This window comes from Myxine glutinosa, chromosome 2 (assembly GCF_964187855.1).
Source record: "Myxine glutinosa chromosome 2, kmMyxGlut1.1, whole genome shotgun sequence".
In the NCBI taxonomy this organism is placed as follows: Eukaryota; Metazoa; Chordata; class Myxini; order Myxiniformes; family Myxinidae; genus Myxine; species Myxine glutinosa.
The window spans coordinates 14,206,675-14,232,860 of NC_136262.1; the positions used below are offsets into that span (position 1 = coordinate 14,206,675).

The window sequence follows — 26,186 nt, forward strand, 5'->3', positions numbered from 1 at the left end:
CGCAAGCCTTCATCGCCACTTGGGTTGCCTGGTTCAGTGCCCCCTCGGACATCTCGTCCGACCGCGGCCCCCAGTTCACCTCGGAGCTCTGGGCCACGGTGGCGCAAGGGCTCGGGGTGAAACTACACCCCACCACGGCCTACCACCCCCAGGCCAATGGCCTGTGCGAGCGCTTTCATCGCTCAATGAAGGCCGCGCTCCGGGCCAGCCTCCGCGACGGCGGCTGGGTCGACAGACTACCCTGGGTCCTGCTGGGCCTCAGGACAGCGCCCAAGGACGACCTGCGCGCGTCCTCGGCGGAGCTGGTCTTCGGGCAACCACTGCGGGTACCGAGTGAATTTATCCCCGACTCCACGGTTCCTTGGTCCACGGTGCAACAGCGCTCCGCCCTTCAGGAGACCGCCCGGAGGTTCGCCCCGGTGCCGACGGCACACCACGGTTGCCCGCCTTCCCACGTTGCCCCGGAGCTTCGCATGGCAAAGTACGTCTTCGTCCGGCACGACGCCCACTGGGCACCGCTACGGCCCCCGTACGATGGGCTCTTCCGCGTGCTGGAGACCGGGGACAAATTTTTCACCATCGACATCGGCGGTGCCCCGGATCGCATCTCTGTGGACCGCCTCAAGCCGGCCCACCTCGATCCGGACCACCCCCAGCAAGCAGCTCTGCCTCCCCGTCGAGGCCGCCCCCCGGCGGTTGGAACCCCGGCACTCCCCAGCCCCGCTACCCCCCAGACCTGCACCCATTGCCAAGGGGCGTTCGCCCGGGTCATCCGGCTTCCCCGCAAACTCACCCTTCAGGTGCGCGGGAATTCTGGGGGGGCGTGTGTGGCGGGCACAAGGGGCAATAATTCCGCACACCAGTGGGTGGCGCGAGCGTCCAGGCCGGGAACGAAAGCACATGCCCCGCCTTTCGACCAATCGGCCACATCCGGGGACTAGGCGTGGCCTCGGGACATATATGCGGGCTCTAAGCTCGAGCCCGCCCAGTGCTGAAGTGCGAGCTTTTAATAAAGACTCTTGTTGTACCAACGCGTTGTGGCCTACCTCTGGCAATCGAGTCGTGTGTGCACAGCACCACAATGTATCATTTAACCATGCCATATATTATGTTGAATTGTGCCACTTTTATCATAGTTGAGAGAATGCAAGTTGAATTGTATGTTTTCCCCGTCAAACAGAACCAGAGAATACGCTAAAGCAAGTTGGTCACCTTCTCAACGACCTCAAAAAGTTGTCCAAGTGAGTTCTTTCTCTTGTAATGTTGCTGCAACCAGAACCTTTATCGATTTTTCATGAATTGATTTTTAACGTGTACAAGTTGTGCATCTGCTTTACATGTTGAGTTTCACCGGTTGGAAAAAGTTGTGTCATCTCCACTCGGCACTCCAGATAATTAATTCAATTTGTATGCTTCTTGTTCCCTGAACCAATGCTGGGGTTTTATCACAGCCATTAGAGAGACAGCATGTTAAAGGTAATGATGTAGAGTTGTGGTTCACATTATTACACTGTTGTGCTATGTTCATGCTCAAATTCAATCGATACATATATGTATTGTTACGTTTGTGGGGGTAAACAAAGAAATACCTTAGGAAAGTTAGAAATGTCTCAATTAGAATGCTCTGTATGCCACGGAGAATCTCCATGTAGTAAGTAGGCCGTCTGTCCAGGTTAAGAGTGTTTGCATGTCGCCATAAGGAGGGTGGTTTTGTGCTAATTAATTATAGGGCTTATGGTTAAAATTCCCCTGTACGTGTTTGCCTCCCTGTGATTTTTCCCTAATGGTCTTATAAAACTCAGCCGGCCAGGCAATGGACTCATTCGCTCACAATGCCGCCATGTCCGACAGACCCAGCACATTTCATCCGAACATTCCCGAACAGCGACTGGTCTCCGCCCCCCCCCCCCCCCCCCCGATTACTCGTGACGGGGAGGCCATGCCCGAGCTTCGTGACTGCTTAAGAAGTCATGGAGTGATGAACAGAGCTCAGTGTTTGGACAGAGTGTGACGTCAGCAGTGGTACATTCGAGATCTTTAAAAAAAAAAGATGCCATCTCACCATCTTGGTCTCTTTTTTTTTTTTCTGTCGTGGCTTTCATTGGAGGCAGTCGCACTCTCTCTCTTTGGCTTTCAACGAGGATGGCTGCGTTTGCCTTTTGCTCTCTTCTTCTGGTCCCGGCATTTGCTGGAGACAGTTGTATTCTTTCTTTGTCCTGGCGTTCGTGAAAGGCGGTTGCATTTTGGTTTGTGTGCACTGGTGGAGCGTTCGGAGCCTGTGTGGACCTGGTGCAGAAAGGAGCGGTGTGGCAAACTTCTATCATGAGGAGGGGGTGTTGCCGGCTGTTTGTGTAGCTCGCAGCGTTTCGGATGGAGTGGAGAGCACGAGTGGACCACCGGCCTGAATTACCTCGCATTCGTGGCGCGGAGAAAGCGCGGCTCGGCTCCATCTTGAACAGGTCTAACAGGTCGAATGGCCAATTCGCCGACCGGACAGACCTGTGACGCCCACCAAGCCCTCGTTGACACTGCAGCTACGTGGCTGCATGAATGAATGAATGAATGATCGTTTTAGGCCATTTTCCCCGCTAGAGCGGGGGTTAGCCTTGCGGGCCCCATGACAATCATGGTTCCCTGTTTGAGGCAATGTTTTTATGGCCGGATGCCCTTCCTGACGCCAACCCTTGGTCACGCTTTTACGATGCGCAGGGATACGGTGTACCTATTCTAAATCGGGGTACACACCGTGATCATTCATCGCAGCAAGCTGGTACTCAATTTGCCGACCTCGGAAGGCATGACAGGCTGAGTCAACCCCCCTGGCGTTAATTCAGCGATCGACCGGGATTCAAACCCAGGATCCTAGGATCCCAAGCCGGCACCCTAACCTCTAAGCCAACACCAGGCTAAATGACATAAACATTATTTATTTTCTTTTACTTTTATTTTCCCCTTGTTCGTATCTGAGTCGGAGTGGAAGGACCCTCATTTAGGAATTTTAGTTTACCTTGCCTTTTGTTGTTCCCTTGCATTCCTTTAATAAACCCATTGTCTGTTGCATGTTACCTTGTGTTCTGGCTTGTTTATTTATGGTGGGTTCGAGGAAGCCCAGTGAGCTCCGCATAGGTAAGCCCTTGCCACCGTCCACCTCGCACGTGTCACTTCCGCCAAGTTGGGTATACACCTTGCAGTAAAGCTCGTTTTGGTCATCTGTCACCCAGGGGTCTTAAACCCAGAGATGCGACAATATATTGTTACGTGTGTGGGGGTAGGTAATGAAATACCTTAGTCCAGATAGAATTGTGTAGGTTTAGCGTGCTCCGTATGTCGCGAAGCCACCTCAATGTAAACTAAGTAGGCCGAATGTCAGTGTAAGCGTTTGTGTGTCTTCGTACTGTTACGGAGTCCTCCCCTTACCTCTGGTCGCGGTAGACCTCCGAACCCCGAGAGGGTCCCCGGCAGAAAGATGCATTATCCTTGGTTGAAATCAAGCAAATAATGAAACCCTCAATGGAACCAGCAAATGAAACAGTCAAATCATTAATGCAACCACACCAGGTTATGAACAAACAATAATATATTAGAAATCACACAAGAAGAGCCATACAACAATGGGGGCAATTACCCCTACTATCAAATCTTACGGTGGTAACCTTATCAAGCCCGTTAACCCCAAACTCACGGCACCTCCCCAATGTCTCTGCACCCCTCCAAGGCAAAGTCCCAATGTCTCTGTGCGCTCCCGCGATCGGGGAGTCAAGGCCCGATCAAACTCAATTGAGGCGTAGGCGATCGAGGCGACCCCGAGGTCACGTTGTTCAGCACCCAGCAATACAGCGGTGGAACGGAACCTCACAAAGACGCGCTCCGACGTACACGTTTGCGGTTCAATCCGGGAGCCTCCGTATAATTCTAAAGTGCCCTTTCTGGCACAGCCATCCCGGGCAAACCACTGGGGAATAATGCCCAGCCGACACGACCAAACCCGGTTCACTGCAGGTTGCTCGCGTGGCGAAGATGGCGGACGGCTTTCACTCCAACCCGGGCTTTGAGGCCAGGATCCTCCGGAACCTCAATGAGGATACCCGACGACACAGGCTCCACGCACTCCGGCGATATCTCTTATCGCCCGAACTTCCCTTCAAGGACGCAAAGTTCACTCGCACTGTACGTCGAACGCTCGGTCCGGAGCTCCAACAACCACGTCTCTTCACGATCTCCTACCGCCTCTTCTTCCTCGCTCCACCTCTTCTGGTCACGATCCGGATTTCCGGCAACATTTTACCAGGAGCGCTTTTAAATCTTTTAACTATCATAACCCTTTCCCTTCAACCACAATCACCAGAATACTTAGAACCAACAACAATAATCATAACAACAATCATTAGGGCCGAATCCATAACACTCCCCCCCCCCCCCCCCCTCAAGAAAGAAAGTTTGAACACAGCGAAAACTTTATTTGCATGCCCTCTTTAAACAAGCAAAAGTAAATTCACAACCCAAATCAGCAATCCCCGTGGGCAACAATATTCAACCTTCCCCAAAAATAAAGCAACAAAATTTTACACAACCCCCAGAGCTTTCCAAAGTTAATTCCCTCTGGACCAAGCGTCAACAACGACATTGTCCCTGCCCCTCTGATTTTTACTTCTAGTTTCTCTTGAATGAAGGTTAAGGGGTTGTGATCAAAAACCCAAAGGCCAGCAAATCTATAGCACTTTCCCCGGGAGGCCGAGCTGAAAGCCAGGTTCCATGGTGGGTGGGTGGTGAGGCCTTGAAGTATTCGCTGCATGGATGCCTTTAGGAACGTGGAGTTCACGGTTAGTCCGGGGAGGAAAGTTCACCACATTGACGCCTTTAGGAACGTGGAGTTCACGGTTAGTCCATGCAGGAAAGTTCACTACCTGGACGCCTTTAGGAACGTGGAGTTCACGGTTAGTCCGTGCAGGAAAGTTCACTACCTGGACGCCTTTAGGAACGTGGCGTTCACGGTTAGTCCGTGTAGGAATCTTGGCTCGGCGGCCCCGCAGCATTCAGTGCTTCAACTTTTCCAGACTCCTAATAATTACGATGGGCCCACTTGTCACAGTTGTCACCTGACTGGCGGTCTCCTTCTCGGCCACTGCTCTGATAATCCTTCCTTCGGGAGCTGTCATAACTCTGGAAGCCTCCATAATAATATCGCTTGCGGCCACCACCACTACTACTCCGTGGTCCTCCTCTGTAGCCCCCTCGACCCCTAGGAAATGCCTTCCCTACTGTGATGGTTCGACCCTCCAACTCCTTGCTATTCATATCCTTTTCTGCCTCTCTGGCGTCCTTTGAGTTTTCAAACGTGACAAAGCCAAACCCTCTTGACTTTCGTGTCTCCCTGTCTTTTATCAGCAGCACTTCCAAAAGCGGTCCATATTTGCTGAAGGCAGACTCCAAAACATCTTCCTTTGTTTTGAACTTCAGTCCACCTACAAATAACTTGCTAAACTTGTCGCCATCCCTAACTGGTGTGGTGTTATTTTCCCTACTGGGCTTTTTAACAACCATCGGGTTACCATAAACTTGACCACCGGCCAAATCATTACCGATAACAACCGATACTCCCTCCACAGGAAGCGTGGCTTGTAAACCGACGGTGACCGGTCCTGACACCAACTCAGACTTTAAATGGATGACATGAGGTGGAGCACTAACACAGCCACCAATCCCCTGTAAACGAACACTATCCCCAGTTGCCGTCTCCTCGGACCGAAAGGTTTTCAGTCATGAGTGTATGCAGTACTCACTGCGTTGCCCTGATGAGCCCCAAAAGGGCGAAACCAGGTCGGTAACTGTGAGTTTTACATACACTTATGACAGTATCTGAACTAAGATCAAAATTCTGCTTTGTCGGAGGGTTCTCTTGAGAGCTTGACATGCAGAGCGTATGTACATGGCAGTGACGTCATTACGTGCGCTCATTGAAAGTTGGAGAACTGAAGATATACAGTATTTGGATGTATATATATATATATACACATGTGTATACTGTATATTAACAGGATAACACTAAAGACAAATCAAGTGACTTCAGAGCTGTTATGTGAAGCCACAAGTTAAGATGATCTATGTGTTGTTTCACTGGAGATGTGTAACTACAACTTGTGGCCATTCAAATTTTTCTCATGTTTATTCGAATTGTAATCTCTTGCTGGTTCTTGATGAACAGCAGGAGTTCCTGACTACCTGTATCTCCCACAGGTTCGACAACTCAGCATTGCCGACCCTCTTCAGGTTGAAACACATTGTCAGCAATGCACGCGTCTCGCAATCTGAAACCGAAATTGAGCAAATTGAATCTGTGTTCACAGACGAAGGCGGCATGGGTAAGCTGTGGATTCTCTTGAATTTGTGTGTGGTGGCCTTTTCAATAAAATGGTGCCTTTTTTTTTTCTTTTTTTTTTGCCCATCGCCATCGTCGGTAGGCAAAGTGTTTAAACTCCACCATGAACCTCATTGTTTGCATCACACTGGTTGTATTATTGTGAGTTTGTAACTGGTATATGTCTGCTTTCAATGGGGACAAGTCCCAGGATTGGGCAATTTATCAGGTAGAGTCTCACAATTTTTTTTTTTTTTTTTGCATGTCCATCTCCTGACTGGATCAGAGGCGCTGATGAAGCTTCTGACCTCGGTTTCTTCCGATGGAAGCAGCGTGCCAGTCGAAAGTCTGCCTCACATGCAGTTGGCAGTGGAATTGATGCTGAATTACAGCAAATCTCTAAAATCCAGTGAGTTGGGGGAACCCGGGAGTGGGTCATGGTGACGATAAACAACGATGCTTTATTTGTCTCTGGTTAAAAAATGGTTAAATGTGTTTGGGCTTTTGGATTTGCATTTCCTACTGTCAAGAGGTTGTAAGAACCATTTGCAGGTTTCATTAGGTTTCTTTTGGGTTTTATAGGCCTGCATGTAAGAAAGGAGCATTGAGGGGACAGGAAATTGAAGACAAAGTGCGCTTGATGGTGCCGAGTGGCATGCACTAACGGCTTCCTGTACCATTGCAGGCAACACGGAAAATTATAAAAAATAAAAATAAAAACCACCTTTGGAGGCCATTTTTCCCTGCAGAGCGGGGGTTGGCCTTTTTCGGGCACCGTGGTCCCCTTTTTGAAGCAATGTTTTATGGCCGGATGCCCTTCCTGCCGCCAACCTTGTTAGTCGCCTTTTGCGGCAAACAGGGAATTACCAGTGAGCTGGTACTGAATTAGCCGACCTCGGAAGGATGACAGGCTGAGTCAACCCCCCTGGTGTTAAATTCAGTGATCACCCAGGATTCGAACCCAGGATCCTAGGATCCCAAGCTGGCACCCTAACCGCTAAGCCAACACCAGGCTATGAAAATTGCAGGGTAAATGCGCCTTTTCATAACACGGAAAATTATGAAATCACAAAATGACAAAAAGAAACATTCAAATAAAAAATCAGGAAAAATGACTTTTTTTGACCTTGGCCTAATTTTTAAGGTCATGACCCAATTGTAGACATTTTAACATTTTTCACCAAAATGCGACTAATGGTTGTCCGATCAGAACGAAATTGCCCTCTCTAGATAGCCTTGAGCAAGGCGCATTTACCCTGCATCTACATCATGCCCCTCCAGGTTAAAGTTCAAGGTCAAAGTTCAATGTGGAATCTCAAAGACCGCTTGGCCTTCCAAGATGTTCTTGACTGCAGTTAAGTTGTGCACCTGATGTTTTTTTTTTCGTGTCCTTGACCTACCTTTTTGGATTTTGACCTAATTAACCCCAAAAAAACATTTTTGATCACACCTTGAACAATTTTCTTCCAATTTCCATGATTCGTTTTATGGATAGATTGTGGATGGGGACACATTTTCTTCATTTACATTATATGCCTAAATGTTGAAGGTCATGGTCATATGGTTGGCCAAACAAAATATGGCAATCATTGGATTGCTGGCCAAGGGTAAGTCGCTGGCGATCGCCGAGGGTAGGCCTACACCAGTCCAGTGGAAGCTTACGCTTGGCAATCGCTTTTTGATTGCAGATGTCTATTTTCAAGTGGTGTGCGTTTGTTTTTCTACATTGAGAAGCAATTTAGTACATATAGTGGTGACTGTTGTCACATCACAATTGACAATTACTGCTCTGAAAGGTAAATTTTTATTCTGACTGCAGAGTCCTTCCTGTTCCTGAACCGCAGGTCAATTTGAACACATGGATTCTTACTGCAATCTCCTTTTCCATTTAAGCCACGTATTCAACCTGCTTTGAACGAACAATTCCATTGCTAATGAAATGGTAGCCTTTGCTTTTGTATAGCGTTACATTTTCCTGTCTTTCATCGATACATAGTAAACATTTGTCATTTTGCTGGAGGTCATCTTTAAGTGGCTCTGCCAGGCTAACAACAAATGTGAATGAAGGACCTGCTTGGGCAGTCTGCCCTCACCTCCCTCCACTTGTCATCGTAATGGCATATCCTGCCCCTGCCCAACTAAGCTCTAATTCCATTTGCTTCAGTTCCATTCCAGACGTGTTAGACTTTTCCTGCGCTTCTGTATTGGGAAGTTTGTCATGCCCGTTTGACACCTACTGTAGGCCGATTCTTCAATTGTCTATGAAACTTGCCTCAATTTTTTTTATAGCTTATTATATGGTGTCCATGCTTCGCAGCCATAGAGGAGTTGCGCCAGCATAATGACTCGGCCTAGTTTAATATCTATTGATCTTTCAATATCATGCTGCTCTTATGTAATCTATGAAAAGCTTGGATATCCTTTTGCAAATGCACGGAAATTTCTTCAATCAATTAGGGCAATTAGGGCAATTTAGGGCAATTTAGGGCAAATTAGGGCAATTTCTTCAATCAATTAGGGCAAGTTTAATTAGGGCAATTTGCCATAGCTAAGACGAGGGCATTAAGACACGGTGTACTTTAGTACGAATTACAGGGACTTTGTTGGACAAAAGACAAATTGACACAGTATATGAGATTTAAACTTGGGATCTCAGCACCATAAGGTTTGTGCTCGGATGGGAATGCCAGACTCGGCCATCCCCAATGAATAGATACAATGTCTGATATAAATGATGACAATGAATGATGTCGGCCTTGCATTGTGGAATTAGAACGGAACACCCACTCATCCACCCCCTCGGTCCCCCTTTAACATGCCTTATTTACCATTTGTATGGTCTGCAGAGCATTGCCTGCTGCAGAATGGAGTGGTCAAGTATCTAATCAAACTGCTGTTCGAAGAATCATGCTACAAGAAAGAGCTAAGACAAGTGAGTGTCTTGAGAAGCAAAGCAATTAAAAAGGGCAGATATTTATATAATTCTTATACTCGATCGTCGGTCATTAAATATAGCCTGATGTGCTTCTGCGTGTTTTTTTGGCTTGTCGAGTCTTCCGACCTGTATCTCTGCATGGGACATGACCCACTGAGCACAAGAATTGCACCAAACATGTACATGAACTCAGCATCACCATTAATCCCAACTAGTGTTGTTGCATCACTTTGTTTTAACATTTCTCACACATTCCTCGGTTTGTTCTCACATATTCCTTAGCTCTGTGTCCTTGCATTCACATTTTTCCTCTGTCTGTTCCTCATTGATCTAAATGATAAATTCAACCTAATGCTGTGCTTCACACCGTTTTGGCTTTCAGGAGTCAAGAAACCTGCGGAAGTTTGGAATAAACCTGTTGGCAAATGTCAGCGATGAGGAAGAGTTTAAAAATGCCCTGCGGAACGACGGACTCGTTCAATTGGCCGTGCTTTATGCCAACGTTGTCGACAACCCTTGCAAGCTCTCGGCGCTGGAAGCTTTGTGCAGGACTATCAACGTAGACAATATGGAAGTCACCTGCAGGAACCTCGGTAAGTTCAAAACGAGAGAGCAAAAGTTGTATATCGAGCGATCAAAATTTGTTACGCATGTGAGGGTGGAGGAATTTTTGAACTCTGCCTTCTGAGAAAGAATGAAAAAAAGAACTTTTAAGAAAACGAGCAAATTTGGGTAACTTGCAGCAACGGCAAGGATAGATTAATTTGCACATATCACAGCTGTGACTGATAATAAATGTGATCATTTACAGATCATGGGGCATATGTTCCCTTGAGCAATATCCACATCTAGTCGTTTCGTTTGCACAACAAAAACCTGAATAAGAATCTCTCTTCTTAGAGCTGGAGATTTGTGCAGATTTGTAGATGAAGACGAAATGAGCAAATTGGTTTCCTTGCAGTTTTTGGTTTGGGACATTTATGGATATTTGATCTTACTTCATTTGTAACTTGCCGGTGGTAATTAAGCATCCGATAAGTAAACTGGGCTATCGCACATCCAGGAAGCAAATGGACTCGAGTGCATGCACAAATGTGAACTTTTCAGGACACATTTGGTGTTATTGGTTGTGTTTTGTGTCTTTTTTTTTCTTTCGTTTTTTTAGTATCTGTTACTGATCTGTTTTCCGCGAGAGGTTAGAATTAAAATCTAAATTTTAAATTGATGATGACCCTTGATGTTGGAGCACATGGTGTAGCCCTGTACTTAACTTCTCAAGGGCTCAACTGCATAATTTGATATATGTGTAACCCTCATATGCCTACATATAAATATATATTGTTACGTTTGTGGGGGTAGAGGACGAATTGCCATAATGGCGATAGGATTGTATAAATTAGCATGGACCGCGTGCGAGTTGGAAGAAATTTTGATGTACATAAGTAGAAAAAAAAACTGAGCTTAAGGTTGGTTACGTGTCTTCACACGGGGGAGGGGTGGGCGTGGAGCTATGTTAATCAGGTAGGATCTAAGTTGGTTTCCCCCATCTGTGATTGCCTCCTGTGATTTTTCCCTACGTTTTTATAACAAGGCTGGAAATAAAAACCCTCGCTCCATTAAACACAATAACCGACATAATGCTGACAGAGACCCAGACATTACGATGGGTAAATAAACCCCACTTCTGAAAGATCGTAACTGACAGACAACTAACCCCGCCCACCAACCGACTAAGGAACAAGGCCACGCCCCCAGAGTGGGACGATGGGCATGGAAACTATCGCTGCCGGTAAACCACGCCCTGAGCTTCGTCATTCGTCGAGCGGACCATGGAGCATTTGTTGTATTGTTGATTTTCGTCTTTGGTCCCGTCCAGTGCGCGCCAAAAATAAAGTACCACCAATTTTCGGCTTATTTGCCTCGAAGTTAAAACAAACTGTTCAGCTATCTGCCACCCATGATCTTGATCACCGGCAACACGACTATATCAGAAATTTCAGAAATATATAACACAGTGCATATCAAAAAAAAAAGGTAATCCGAATTCAAGGGGTTAATATGCAAAGGTTATTTATTTTGACAATTTACATGTGGTTTACTAATTAAGAGGAGATCCTCAGCTTTCCATTGATACCTTCCGTGCATCATTGCTGTCACACATGACCGAGTACATGTTCATTGAAAATGACAAGTTCAAATCGCATTTTTACAAGTTTGGCTAATCGATGCAAGTCAGGATAATTGGTGCAACATGAACGTCAGATGTGAACTTTTCTCAGGAATGATTGGCCTTTATGCACCCACACCTTCAACATGTCCACCTCCCCTTTCAACACAAAGCTCACAGCAGCGGAGCATGCTCTGAACTGCTCGTCTCACCATAGCCGGGTCATTGCGCAAAGCATCCACTTCATGTCGAAGACGGCCCTGCAATTAGTCAAGATCACGGGGATGAGTTACGAACACCTTGTTCTTTAAATGTCCCCAAAGGAAATAATCACATGGTGTGAGGTCAGGTGATCTTGGCGGCCATTTCACTGCATGGTTGAGGGCGATGACTCAGTCTCCAAAGAGTTCCCTTAGTCGATCTCGGACAGCGATAAGACGATGTGCTGGGGCGTCATCTTGGGCCCACCAGAGATATCTGAAGACACCACGAACCTGTTGCTCAAAGTTCTCCTCCAGCTGCGGTAAAACCATCATTGATCATCCACAGATACTTGTTACCATTGACATTCCTTTGAAAGAAAAATGGTCCGATCACCTGACCACTTCCACAAAGTCCCAACCAAACAGGCCACTTTTGTCTTCATGTTGGTGTCAAAATTAAATTCTGGGGGTTGTCCTGTCAGTGCATATTCAAGAACATTATGGGTATTGACCTTGCCGTCCATGGCGAAAGCAGCTTCGTCACCGATAACGAGATACTGCAGGAAATTGACATTTGCTTTGCAACGTGCTATCAACCATCTGGCAAGCACCAGCCTCCTGGCAAAATCCCCTGGCGTAAGTTGATGCCGGATGTAAATCCGATATGGATGTTGATGGAGGTCCAGTCTTGTGATGCATTTGAATGTTGCCGAAGGCAATCCCGTCCCATTTCGTCGAGCTGGTATCCCTAGGATGCTCCAAAACTTGCTGCCTTACTGCCACAATGTTCATTTCTGTTTGCCCAGTGCGCCTCCTACCAGAATTCTCCTTGTTGCGGTTGAGGTGGATGTCCAGTCTTGTGATTCGGTTGAATGTTGCCGAAGGCAATCCCGTCCCATTTCGGCTTGCGCTGGTATCTCTAGGATGTTCCAAAACTTGTTGCCTTATGCTGCAATGTTCATTTCCGATCACCCAGTGCGCCTCCTACCAGAATTCTCCTTGTTGCGGTTGAGGCTAGCGCCATGCTCTTGGTATTTTCTAACATTCACCCAGATGGTTTTGGCTGCTGGAGGCTCCCGTGCTGGAAAACGTTCCCTGAATGCATCACGAGTTCGCTGCAAACTTCCAGTTTGGTGAAAGGTTGTAACCACGAAGGTCCGCTGTTCAGTCGTAAGTTGAACCCTCTTTTCAATGACAGACTGTCTCTAAACCCATACACTGTAGTCCCATCTTAAATGCCCATCTTAAACAAAGGATGACTCAACCGACGATTACCAGACCAGTTTAACAATTTTACATAATCAACTTGGCAGTCGACAAGTAATGCGTCCATTTAAAACTGTCTTGCACCGATTAGCTAAACTTGTAAAAATGCGATTTGAACTTGTCATTTTCAATGAACATGTACTCGGTCATGAGTGACAGCAATGATGCACGGAAGACATCAATGGAAAGCTGAGGATCTCCTCATAATTGGTAAACCACATGTAAATTGTCAAACTAAATAACCTTTGCATATTAACCACTTGAATTCGGATTACCTTTTTTTGATACGCACTGTGTATATATATATATATATATATATATATATATATATATATATATACATATATATATATATATATATATTTTTTTTTTTTTTTGTTTTTTTTTGCGGTTTTAGAACCCTCACTTTGTAAATAATTCTTGTAAATATTCCATTATTAAAAGGTTAAAGGTCGCACCCTTAATTAGTCCATATGCAACACGTAGGCCACCATAGGAACTTTAGTTATTTCATTGGTATGTGTTTTAGATAAGGCCGTGTTCCAAATAGTTGAATCTGCATTGCATTAATCAAATAAGATAGGCCCCATTCGCTCATTCTCCAATTGCTTTCTCCAAACGGCGCCATTATGTGCCCCTACAGACGGTGCCTTGTCTCTTCCAATTCTATTACGCGCCTTTTGTTAGCAGCGTTCGCTGCCTCGCTGAGCTTCCGCCCAAAAAACGCCATTAACCACGTGGTCAAGCTCGAGGAAGAAGGGGGCGGAGCACCAAGGAGAAGGTGTGGCCCTGTCAACGAGCCGTCAAGGGTGGAGCCGGTAAGACCTTACCAGCCAACCAGGGCTGAGGTGAGCTCACTGGTGGGCGTGGTTTACAAGCGCGCGGATTGATCTTGAAGTGCGTAATATAAGCGCCAGCGTGAGCCTTTTCACGGAGTCGACTCGGGTTGGATACGGCGCTTGGTGGGGTCTGGCTGAGACGGACTGCTTGTGGGAGGTCTGCTGGGAGCATCGGCTGCTGAGAGACGAAGCCGCGCAAAGCCCCTGTACGAACTTGCGAGAGAGAGAGCGTTGCTCGATAAACGTATTACGTACGCAGCATCCCAGACCCTCGCTATATGTAAGGTCCGCTCGCGGTCGGCGACACGCGAAGCTGCCTGCCGTTCTTCGCCCGCGGAACCGGAGCCTGGACGGAGTCGACCTACCTGGAACCATCTACCTGGACCTTCCCCCCCCCCCCCCTACGAGCTAACATCCCGTGTGAGTGTGTATGTTTGTCTGGGGTCGTTAAGTTAAGACTGTGTAGGTAAGCCTGCCCTGTGTCCTGCTTCTTCTTCTTGTATATTCCTTTCGTTTCCTCTTCTTCTTGATTGTAAATAAATTCACCTGTTCTTCCTATACTCTGGTTTCTTCTTACCCGATCGCTTTAGTCTTTTCTCAATTGAGTACCTGTGGCACGATTTCGGAACCGCTAGAATCGGGTTTAGTCTCTTGGTTAATGGCTCAGGCCGCGGATTGCTAACCGCTCGGCAATTTCCATCTTATCCGTGGTTCGAGCGGGAGTTATTTCCATGCTCGCGGTCGGTGTTGGTAATTAGGTATTTGGGACCCAAATTCACCAATAACCCTACCCAAGGCCGACCGGGAGGAGCGTTGTAGCTTCCAGGACTCGGGACGGCCAGCTTAAAAGGACAAGGGGATTAGCCCACCCTTGATAAGGGGAGAGCCGACCCCCGAATCCGCAACTAATATATATATATATATATATATATATATATATATATATATATATATATATATATATATATATATTGCATACATGTATTATCTGGGAAGGAAATGACAAACCACCAAGTATAACCCTTGGCATCATGTGTGTGTATATGTATATATATATACATATACATATTGTTACATGCTCCTCCCAAACCCCGGTCACGGTGTACCTCCGAGCCCCGAGAAGAGCCACGGCAGAAAGATGTGTTATTCTGTATGACAAAGATCAATGGTGAAACCACACCAATTGTTACCAACAAACAAGTATTGTATTAAGATCACACAAAAATAACAGTACAACAACAATAGTAATCAATTGTACAACCAATATATATTTCCTATGATGGTACCATCAGGTTCGTACAATATAACTCACTGTGCTCCAAGTGAGCGAAAAGAAGAACATTCCCAATGTCTCTTTCCTGGCGTCAAGCCAAAGTTGATTCCGGCTTCAAGCCAAAGTCGATCCACTCCAGTGATCGTCCGTACGATGTCGTATCTAGACCAGAATCCCGTTGGGTTGACAGTTACACTGCCAAAGATGGGCGAAGGTGTCCTCGAGAAGCGACAGGGAAATCACACCTTCAGGTATGGACGTTTGATGGCTCTCAATCGGTGAACCGCAGATTTCGCACTCAAAAGCCACGTTATACACACACACCAAATTAACGTCTGGATGCGGTGAGAATGGTTGTAGTGAAGTGAAAAACCTTGAGCGATGCGCAAAGCACGCGAGTCAAAATGGCTGACGGCCCGTTCTCGAGGCATAACGGCACTACGATGATTCTCCTCGGAATCGACCGCAAAACCTGACATGCAGGTTGATCTGTCACAGCGATAACAACTCTGTCGCAGGAATCCCTTTCCCGGGAAACCCAAAGTTCACTCGTGACCCTCGTTCGCCAATCGTTCGCTCCAGACCTCGAAGCAGCTCGGCTTCTTGTCCGATTCACTCGCTCCGCCTTCTCTTCCTCTTCTTCCTCTTCGTCGTCATCCGGTTCCGGTTTCATTTAAAACATTAACTTTTTTACCTTTTGAAAATAGTAATCTCTATTTCCCTCAAACGATAACAATAATAGTACATGGAATCAAAAATGTTTACAGTGGATGAAAACCACAACAACGGAAGTGACGAATCCGTAACAATATACATATACAGTACATATAAAAGGCAAAAATCTTTGCTTGTACAGTCACGTGAAAATCGAGCCAGGAGGGCGCCCTAGGTCAGGAGGGATAGCCCTCAGGTCCCCGGCTGTCTACCCCACTGTCTACCCCAGAGTCCTTGCAGTGTTCATATGTTTTATTCCTCTCCCACCTCCCCCCAAGTCCTCCCGATGTCCCAGCTCTCAAATGTTGTGTTTGTGTCCTTCCCCCTTTTCCCCCTCTCTTTTGTGTCCTTCCCCCTCTCTCCCCATCTTGTCTGCCGCTCCCCTTGTTTTTTGTGTTTTGTGTGTCGGTTTGTCTTTTTGTGCGATTAATGTTAGCTCTTTCACGAGCCTCGATCTTGTATACAAAAAAAAGAAGAAAAAAAAAAAAAAGTAAGTACACCGCATGCAAAGTTTTGACTTTTTCAACATATTTCAACATACAGCTATTTGATCTTCATTTTAACAATATTGATACATAAAGGTGATATAATATAACAAATATCATGAAACATTTACATTTTGTAGTCCATTGTATAATTTAAATAAACATAAATGCAAATTTCGCATGTGGAAAAAGTAAGTAAACCCTTGGCTCTAATAGGTGGTATTTCCCCCTTTGGCAGAAACAACCTCAAGTAGGCATTTCTTATAACTGTCTACCAGTCTCTGACATCGACTGGGAGAATTTTTTGCCCACTCCTCCATGCAGAATTCTTTCAGCTGTGCGATGTTTGAGGGGTTTCTTGCATGCACAGCTCGTTTCAAATCCCCCCACAACATCTCGATGGGATTTAGATCCGGGCTTTGACTTGGCCATTCCAGAACCCTCCATTTCTTTCTTTTCAGCCATTCCTTGGTGGATTTACTGGTATGTTTAGGGTCATTGTCATGTTGCAAGGTCCACCTTCGGTTGAGCTTCAACTTTCCGACAGATGGCCTCACATTATCCTCAAGCACCCTCTGGTACAATGAAGAATTCATAGTGGATTATATGATGGTGAGCTGCCCAGGCCCTGATGCAGCGAAGCTGCCCCAAACCATAATATTTCCACCACCATGCTTTACAGTTGGTATCAGGTTCTTGTGGTCAAATGCTGTCTTTGGTTTTCGCCAAACATGTCTTCTGGTACTGTGGCCAAATAGCTCTACCTTTGACTCATCTGTCCAAAGCACATTGTAGCAGAAGTGCTGGTCTTTGCCTCGGTGTTCATTGGTAAACTTTAGTCTTGCCCTGATGTTCTTCCTGGACAGCAAAGGTTTCCTCCTGGCACACCTCCCATGTAGATCAAATTTGAGCAGCCTCTTTCTAATGGTAGACTCGTGCACTTTGACATCAACAGTGGCAAGAGCTACCTGTAGGTCCCGTGATGACATTCTGGGGGTTCTTAGAGACTTCTTTCAGCATCTTGCGGTCTGCTCTCGGGCTGAACTTGCTGGGGCGGGGCCTGAACAAGTTGGCAGTTGTTTGGAATCTTCTCCACTTGTAGATGATCTTCCGGACAGTCAAATGATTGATTTCAAATTGTTTGGAGATCTTTTAAAATCCCTTCCCAGACTCATAGGCATCTTTTACCTTCTTTCTGAAGGCCTCAGAGAGCTCTTTCGATCTAGGCATGGTGACGCCGCACACTTCAACAACAAAGAGCAAACCAAAGGAAATGTCTGTGGTTTAAATAAAACAGGTTCCTCCAAGATCCTCTGTAACGATGTTATAATCATTTGCACCTGAGCTGGTGCACCTCATTCTAATTTTAGGTATTTGAAGGAGTGATAAATGTAGGGGTGTACTTACTTTTTCCACATGCGAAATTTGCATTTATGTTTATTTAAATTATACAATGGACTACAAAATGTAAATGTTTCATGGTATTTGTTATATTATATCACGTTTATCTATCAATATTGTTGAAATGAAGATCAAATAGCTGTATGTTGAAATACAGACTTCGCATTTAATATGGAATATTTTTTTTGTGGGGGTGAACTTACTTTTCAAGTTGACTTTGAACCAAAAGTTCATTGGAATTATGTTGAAATTATTCTAGATTTTGTTAATGTGACCTTTAAAAGAAACAAAAACCACATTTGACATTTTGAAGCAAATAAATTGATCCTTGAAAGTGACCTAAACTGATATCGAACTCAATTCACGGACAGTACTGTGTTAAACTTCTGTGCGTTTTCCAGAAGTATCTCTTTATTTTGCACATTAGCCAAAAATCTTTTTTAACAAAAACAAAAGTTAAATTACGACTGGGATTACGGAGTTCAGTACTTCGTGTGACCCCCACGAGCATTCAGGAGAGCACGTACACGTTGAGGCATGCTGTTCATGAGATTTGCCAAGGTTTGGACAGGAATCGCTTGCCATGCAGTTACAATAGCCTGCTGCAATTCACGCACAGAGGCAGGCTGCTGGTCCAAGTTGTCGATTTGACGCATTAATTCTGCCCACAAGTTCTCTATCGGATTCATATCCGGGGACATGGCAGGCCATTCCATATGCTCTACACCACGGTCAGCAAGAAAGTGTTGGATCATGCGAGCACAATGAGGCCATGCATTGTCATCTTGGAAGACAAAATTTCTTCGAAAGGCTGCACGAACAAATGGAAGCAATGTTTCTTCCAGAATGGCTCTGTGCTTGAACTGGTTCAGGTTTCCATTCAGAACAACCAGGTCAGTTTTACCCCCTGCATGAAAAGCAGCCCAAACGGTCACCCCACCACCTCCAGCTTGGACTATTGGCACTATACAATCTTCGTTGTAGGCTTCATGCACTTGTCTGCGCACTCGGACGTGGCCATATTGACGACAGACCAGAAATCTAGACTTATCACTGAAGATAACGTGATTCCAGTGTCCTGGCTGCCATTGACGGTGCTCTCTGGCCCACTGCAATCGGCGCTGGTGGTGTTGCCTGGTCAGACGTGGCTTTCTCAGGGGACGCCTGGCACGATAGCCTGCTTGAACCAGTCGTTGGTTGACTAGCCTTCTGGATACAGGCACATTTGTCAGTTGCTGCCACTCAGCCCTAAGCCGATTAGCTGACTTGGTATGCCCATTGCGGACTAACCGGTGCAGCTGGCGATCATCCCTCTTTGTGGTTCTGCGGGGACGTCCTGACCTCGGTATTGGAGTAGGGACACCTCTCTGAGCATTTCGTTTCAGGATCTTTGACACCTGACCTTGAGTGATGCCATACTGCCGAGCAATAGCACGCTGTTTCATGCCGGAATTTCGTAAAGCCACCACTAAATGACAAACAGCATTGTCGAGTTGACGGACCATCTCCAGGGGAAGCGGCAATAACTTTTGTAGATGTGCAGCAGTTGTTTTCCACTAATACAGAACGCAACAACCCTTATATACCCGATTGTGAAGCCAATCGGCAAATGTACCTGTCCGTACATTTTGTCACGCCACCTGTGATATAATCCTGTTATTGACTTCTTGCTGCGACAGACAATCAGTGACATGGTTCTTTTAACAAAGAAATCACCGAAGCGTAAAAGAAACTCACCAGATTGATATACCGAGTTCAGAAAGTAAACCCAAGTCAAGAAAAAACAAATATTCCATATTAAATGCCAAGTCTGTATGTTGAAAAAGTCAAAACTTTACATGGGGTTTACTTACTTTTTCACGTGACTGTATGTATGTGTTCTATGCAAGGCCACATCATTCAAGGTACAAATACAACTTTGTGTCGGGGGTAACAGGCAGGCTATGCGACTGCAGACTCACGTGGGTGGCTGTGGTGTCGGGGTGGGAGGGGAGGAGTTGGGGCGAGAGAGAGGAGGTTGGGGGTGGAGGAGGGGCGTAAATTCTCAATGCAAATGTTTACCATGTAGCGCCACCCGGTGGTGGTGGCAGAGGGTATTATAATTTTCTATTTTACCTGGGCAACACTGAGGTTAAAACGCTCTTCGCATGGATAAATTTGTTCTCCCATCCCCCTCCATTCCCCTTTCCCCTCCCCTCCCCCTGTGTCTCTCTCACACCCCCTTCCCCTTCTTCTCCCTCCCCTCCTTGTACTCCTCCTCACACTTACCTCTCCCTGGGCATCGCCATGTACTTCAGCTAGTATATAATAAATTGACTTTTTCCTGACATCATTTTATTTATTTTATTGCAGATGCCTCTTATGCACTAATACGAACCCTCTGGAAGAGATTCAATGAAGGTTCCTTTCAATTGGAGAAGATATTGTACACAAAGGAGAGCATCCAAAAAACAATGACCGTGTTGTCATCTGAATGCACACGAAGCAATGTAAGTTTTACTTTCCATTCGATGTGCAACCTCCATCATCCTACCATTAGCATGATTGCATTTGCCATGCTAAATGGATAAAAAAAAAAAGTTTTGAAACTACAGCACCATCTTCCCACTCACCCCTGAATTGTCTAGCCTGGGTTCAAATCTGGACCCAGCTATAACCTACCACTGGCGTTTCACAGGTAGGTTGATTCATCAATGTGCGTGCCGTCCTTCAGATGGACATTAAACTGGGAGTCCTGTCAGACAGCATTAGATCGTGGATGTTAAAGATCCCACGGTGTCCTTTGCAATGAGTAGGCGAGCTATCGCCGGCACCATGAACCTAAAAATTACAAATTCCTGTCAGCCTGTTCAGGCCATGCCAGCCTGTTCATGGAAGACTTGGGCCAAATACTTTCTCCCGACCGACCCCATGAGGTGGGAATATACCTGTTTAAAAATAAAAATAGAAAACTACAGCACTACCTTACTGTTAATATTGTCGCGTGACTACCCTTGGTGAACACCGCAGGGTAACACGGATGACCAGACGAGCTTAATACTCTGAGGCGTTCAGTCAAAAATATAGAGGAGGATGTGCGCAAGTGGGGGGGGGGGGGGGGGAGGCTTACCTGAACGGCTTCCACCAGACGTCTTTACACATGGATAAATTAACTCAAACAACACGGAATTAAAATGTACAAAAATAAACAGGTTTATTAAAGAAAATGGCGGTAACAAATAAAACACGATAAAACTAAAATCCAAAATTGAGGGACCCTCCACACACTCTTATACAGACAAATGGGAAATATAAACTGAAATAAATATGCGTCTGTGTGCACTTAACTCTGAGCATCTCCAAAATCTCGTCAGGATTCATCCAAGATCGCCTGAGGCCTTAGTGTCTTTGCGCGCGGAACTCACTAGTTCGCACGGACCAGGTCTCCCACGTGAAGCAAACGAGCAGGCGTGAAGCAAACGAGCAGGCATGCAGCTCACTCCTCCAGCCATGCCTGTCTTCGTCATTCTCACGTGTGAAACTGCAGCCCTCGATCCGCAGCTCTGGCTTCACGACCACCAGCAACATCTCAGAACATGGCCGGTCATGATGGTGTCCAAATAAGGAGGGATGAGACTATGTCGGCACACAATCGTCCGATGTGGCATCCAGAACAAGAAGCCAAGCAAGAGAGAAGCAACATCGACACATGACTGTCCACTATCGCATCCAGACTCGAGAGAGATAAATGCCGACTGCACGGGGTCAAAACCAGAAGCAGAGAGAGAAAATGTCTACCAGCACGTTCCTTTATCGTTTAGGCTCTCACGTCATTTGTCCTTTCTTCACCAATCAGCGAGTCCCTTCTTACTCGTTCTTTCTGTCAATCAAACCCTCGCTCAATCACCGCTCCCTGGGCGTGTCTCCATGGAGCTGCCTGTTCTGTGGCCCACCAAGTTAGTGCAATCAGCGGCAGTGCCTCATGCCTGGCTTCCGGTTATTTTTATTATTATTAATTAGTGTGTTTAATTAGGGTGTCGATTGCGTGGCTTGGCTACGTGTCGAGTGCAGTGTCTTCAGGAACAAAGGAATAAACTACAGGGGTAATGACACACAGGGAATTAATTTACCCATAATCCCTTGCTAATTAACACGAGCCACCCCTCGTGATGGGGACAAAGATACGCTCTTCCACGACACATGGTCTACTGGATCCCTACTTATGGTACATGGAGGTGGTTCTTCTTCTTCACGACAGTTGGAGCACACTAATCTATACACTCTACCTCAACTTAATTATCCCTACCCCCCATCCCCCCCCCCCCCGACCACCCCCACAAACGTAACAATATTTATTCTCTGCCTTATTTTGGCTTTATTTCCTTAACTTATTGCCTTATCATTAATAATAACCATGATTGTGAATAACCTGCGTGACCCTTGTTGCCAGTTATTAAAACCAAATATAACGAGGATGATTATACAGCTTCCATTTTGAGGAATATATTTGTTTTACGACTTGTTTTCTTTCCTCGCGATTCTTTTAAACAACTTTTAACATCAAAGTTGGGCCATTGTGCCACAAATGGTGGTGAACTTTGCAGGAAGAACTTTTCTGCAGATAAAACTACAAAAGTTCCTGCAATGTATAACAATGTACATATAACACGTGGCTGTGACAACTTTTCAGTTACCATAGGGGGTGAAGCCAAAAATTTGATCATCAGTTTCATAAATGTGATTTTTCTACATTTTATAATTAAAAATATCGGGCCAAAGATGTTATTTTAAAAAGCAATGAAATGTTGAATAACAATTCTGTTTCACTCTTTCAGCTTCAAAAAGGAGCGATTCGTGTGGATCAAGTTATTCAGAACGTCCAGACTGAGGTTAGATCTGTGGAATTGTAGGAAGTGTGATTTTTGAGGCGTTTCTATGAATATATATATATATATATATATATATATATATATATATATATATATATATATATATATATATATATATATATATATATATATATATATATTGTTACGTGGTCCCCTCGGTGACTACCTGGTCTCGGTGACCCCCCCGGACCGCGAGAGGAACTTCGCCAGAAAGTAATAGTATATATGCGCTTTCGCAACACAATCCCTATGAATTCCACCCAAGAGAAAACTGATGTTCAATGATATATTTCAAGGGTAATGATACCAAACAATTTCAATGATACAATCAAGGGTATATTCCCCGAGCAATCCACCATCCACAATTCACACTCAACAATCAATCAATCCCCTAGAGGTTTAAGATGGCCATCTTATATATGTGTGTCCCCTTTTTGTACTCACGACCCCCTTTTGGTCTCTGCCCCTCACAATGTCTCTGGGCCCCTCCTGACCAAGATGATGGTCGGCGTCGCCGCACTCGGGCGGTTGAACGAACCCCGGGTGGACGTGTTTCCACCGGGCAGGTATCGTATCAGGCACCACGGCTGCAGCCCCTCGTGGCCACGCGAAGCGGGTACGGTAAAGCAAGCCAAAAGCCCCACGCCGCTTGCAACGCGTGTTAGGCCCCAACGTGCGACCCGTACGCGTCTTTTTAGACGGTGCCGCGAACGGTGCCAGACGCGGGGTCGATGCACGGCCCCACGTCAACTTGACGTCTCCACCGGGTAGGTACACGTCCCGGTAACTCCTCTCGCCAGACGGGCTTCGGAACGCCGCTTTTCCACGCGGCGCAAGGTCGATCCCACCTTTCGTCGGAGCGGGGCGAGGAAGAAGAATACTCGTCGCTTTTCTTCCTCGTGGCTTTTCCTCTCCGTTTCCGGTTTCTTTTTCAGAAGGGCTCCTGACCCTCCAACCACAACAACCCTTAATCTACTACACATGGATAAGCAAGGACCTGAATGGTAATTCACATACATTCACATAAATATGTAACAATATATATAAAACACAGTTTGTGTGTGTGTGTGTGTGTGTTTGTGTGTGTGTGTGTGTAATGTTACCGATAGACTCCTAAACGGAGAGGCTTACGTGCTTGATATTTGGCATAGACATGGCCATTGAGCCTGGGACGAACATGGCCGAACTCAAAATATTTGACGATCCATATTTTTTATTCATATTTACCTCAGCGCATTTCAGCGCACGGAATCAACGGAATCAGAGCAGGTGGGCGCTGATTCGCTCAGAGCGATCACGTGATGATGCTATGATGCTATGACGCTGTGACGCTATGAAAAAAAAAATCGCTATGACGCTATGACGTTATGAAACGCTATGAACGATATGACGCTATGACGCTATGAAAAAAAAAATCGCTACGACGCTATGAAACGCTATGACGCTATGAATACTATGACGCTATGAACGCTATGACGCTATGACGCTATGAAAAAAAAAATCGCTATGACGCTATGAAACGCTATGAACGCTATGAACGCTATGAAAAAAAAAATCGCTCGCTTTACCAAGGGGCTCGCTCTCCCCCCGTTCCCCTCGCCTCCCCTTCCCCCTCCCCCACCCGGCAATGCCGGGTACTTCTGCTAGTATATATATATATATATATATATATATATATATATATATATATATATATATATATATATATATATATACACTTCCGTTGAACTTGGGGCTGACTCAGAAGAAGACCTTTGTTGGTCGAAAGCTTGTCGACAATTAAAGATCGACGTCCTGAAGCTACGTCTGCGTCTTATTTAATCTAACGATTATTTATTCAATACAAATGAGACGCCCTGCTCGTACTTTGGAGTTTCTACTATTTCTTACAGTTATATATATATATATATATATATATATATATATATATATATATATATATATATATATATATATATATATATATATATATATATATATTGTTGCGGTTTTGGGAAACCACAAAAAAGTAATGGCAACCACCATACAGGTCCCTTAGAACAGTTATTTCATAGCAGACCATTTATCTTAGTCCGTTTCCCTTGTTTCGGGTTATTATGTATTTATGCGTTGGGGAAAGGAAAGATACAGTAGGTCCTTCACTCATAAGGGATAATGCACCAGGCTCCAAGGCACACCTTGGTGTCCAGGTTCAGAAACCCACCAATCAAGGTGAAAGTTACTTTGGGGGAACTTGTGGGGCGGAGTAATGGGCTCCACCAATAGGGAGCCAGGACACTTCCAAGATCCCCTCCCCCCCACCCCCCCCCCCCCACCCACCCTCCGAGGGTGAATAAAGGGATTTTGAACACGTTTTTGACTCTCTCGGTTCGTGGCTGGCATCACAAGCGGTCACGGTTCCTTTTAGTCCAGGGGCCAATACAGATTTTGGTACCACCCAAGGTCAGCAAACAATTTTGGTATTTTTGTCTTCCTACATGTCTCTAGTTTATATTTTGGTATGATAACCCTGCCTATCTAGTAGCTTAATGATAGTTTTCACTCTGTAAACAAACCCACCTCCATATAATCTGGAAGTTGAGTTTTAGGGGAGAGGGGTACCATTTTTGCTTATAACTTCAGTTCTACTGAACATACTTTAACAAATCATAATTCATTGTGAAGCTACATCATATATCTACACAACTGTATTATATTTTCATCTTTAGTTATCAGATGACTTCCTCAGAGGTCAAAAGGTCATGTTTCAATTGCAAAATCGAAAATCAAGAGTGTTTTTATTTTCAACTGATCTGATTACTATTTCGTGATATGTAGGTGCTGATATTATTTGAGTAATGTATAGATAAGACATTGTAGATGATTTAAAATAACATATCATTTACAAAACTTCAACAATAAACCCGATGTTAACCCTTTTTATGCAAGCATTATTTCTTCGATTTACGAAAATTTTTGTCATTGTCCGTACAAATGTGAAACCTGCTTTAAATAGGGCATTATGATACTAAAAGAATATTGTGACTAGTAAATGCTAAATGAAATATGTCTTATGCCTTGCTTTCCTTGCAGAGGTGTGTGTATGTATGCACTAGATTGGTGAAGAACTAAGATATCGACAAAGGATCTACCAACTTGTGACCAGGATCCTGCACCGCAGAAACGTGCAAAAATGAGCTGCATCATTCATTGCACCGACGATGATTCGGAGCTAGCAACGCTGCAAGGTCTTGAATCCTGGAAAACCCTGCTTAGAGCGGCAGAAATAAGAAAACACACTCCACTCTTGGAGATAGCCAGGGGTCTAGAAGAAAGTGAAGTACCACAGATTCAGTATCATCGCAAATGTCGCAGTGTGTTCACTATGAAAAAGCTTCTTGAAGCCATCACAAACCGTGGTATCCAGAACCAAGGTGCTGATGTTAAGGCTAAAGATACTGGTACAAGAAAATCATCTAGAGATGTACCAAGTACTTCAAGAGTATACGAAAGGCTATGTATCTTCTGTAACAGCTCAAGCAAATACCTGCCAGGAACACGTACACGAGGACGCCTCACAGTGTTTGGAGTTAGAGCTGATGCCAAAGTTCGTGAAGCAGCTACGAGGAAATTTGATTAAAATGTTCTTGCAGCAGTGAGTCGAGACCTTGTTGCAGCAGAAGGAGAATACCACAACTCTT

General features: G+C 45.3%; 1 protein-coding gene across 1 annotated transcript in view; it reads left to right on the forward strand.

Moving 5' to 3' along the window:
- LOC137422021 (uncharacterized) overlaps positions 1–26,186 on the forward strand; it is a 90,106-nt gene that overhangs the window by 5,818 nt on the left and 58,102 nt on the right. Inside the window, exons 2-8 of the mRNA XM_068108696.2 lie at positions 1,181–1,241; positions 6,235–6,359; positions 6,642–6,764; positions 9,202–9,287; positions 9,673–9,883; positions 19,991–20,127; positions 22,453–22,506. Of these exons, the coding sequence (XP_067964797.2) occupies positions 1,181–1,241; positions 6,235–6,359; positions 6,642–6,764; positions 9,202–9,287; positions 9,673–9,883; positions 19,991–20,127; positions 22,453–22,506 (797 nt within the window). The remainder of the gene's footprint in view (positions 1–1,180; positions 1,242–6,234; positions 6,360–6,641; positions 6,765–9,201; positions 9,288–9,672; positions 9,884–19,990; positions 20,128–22,452; positions 22,507–26,186) is intronic.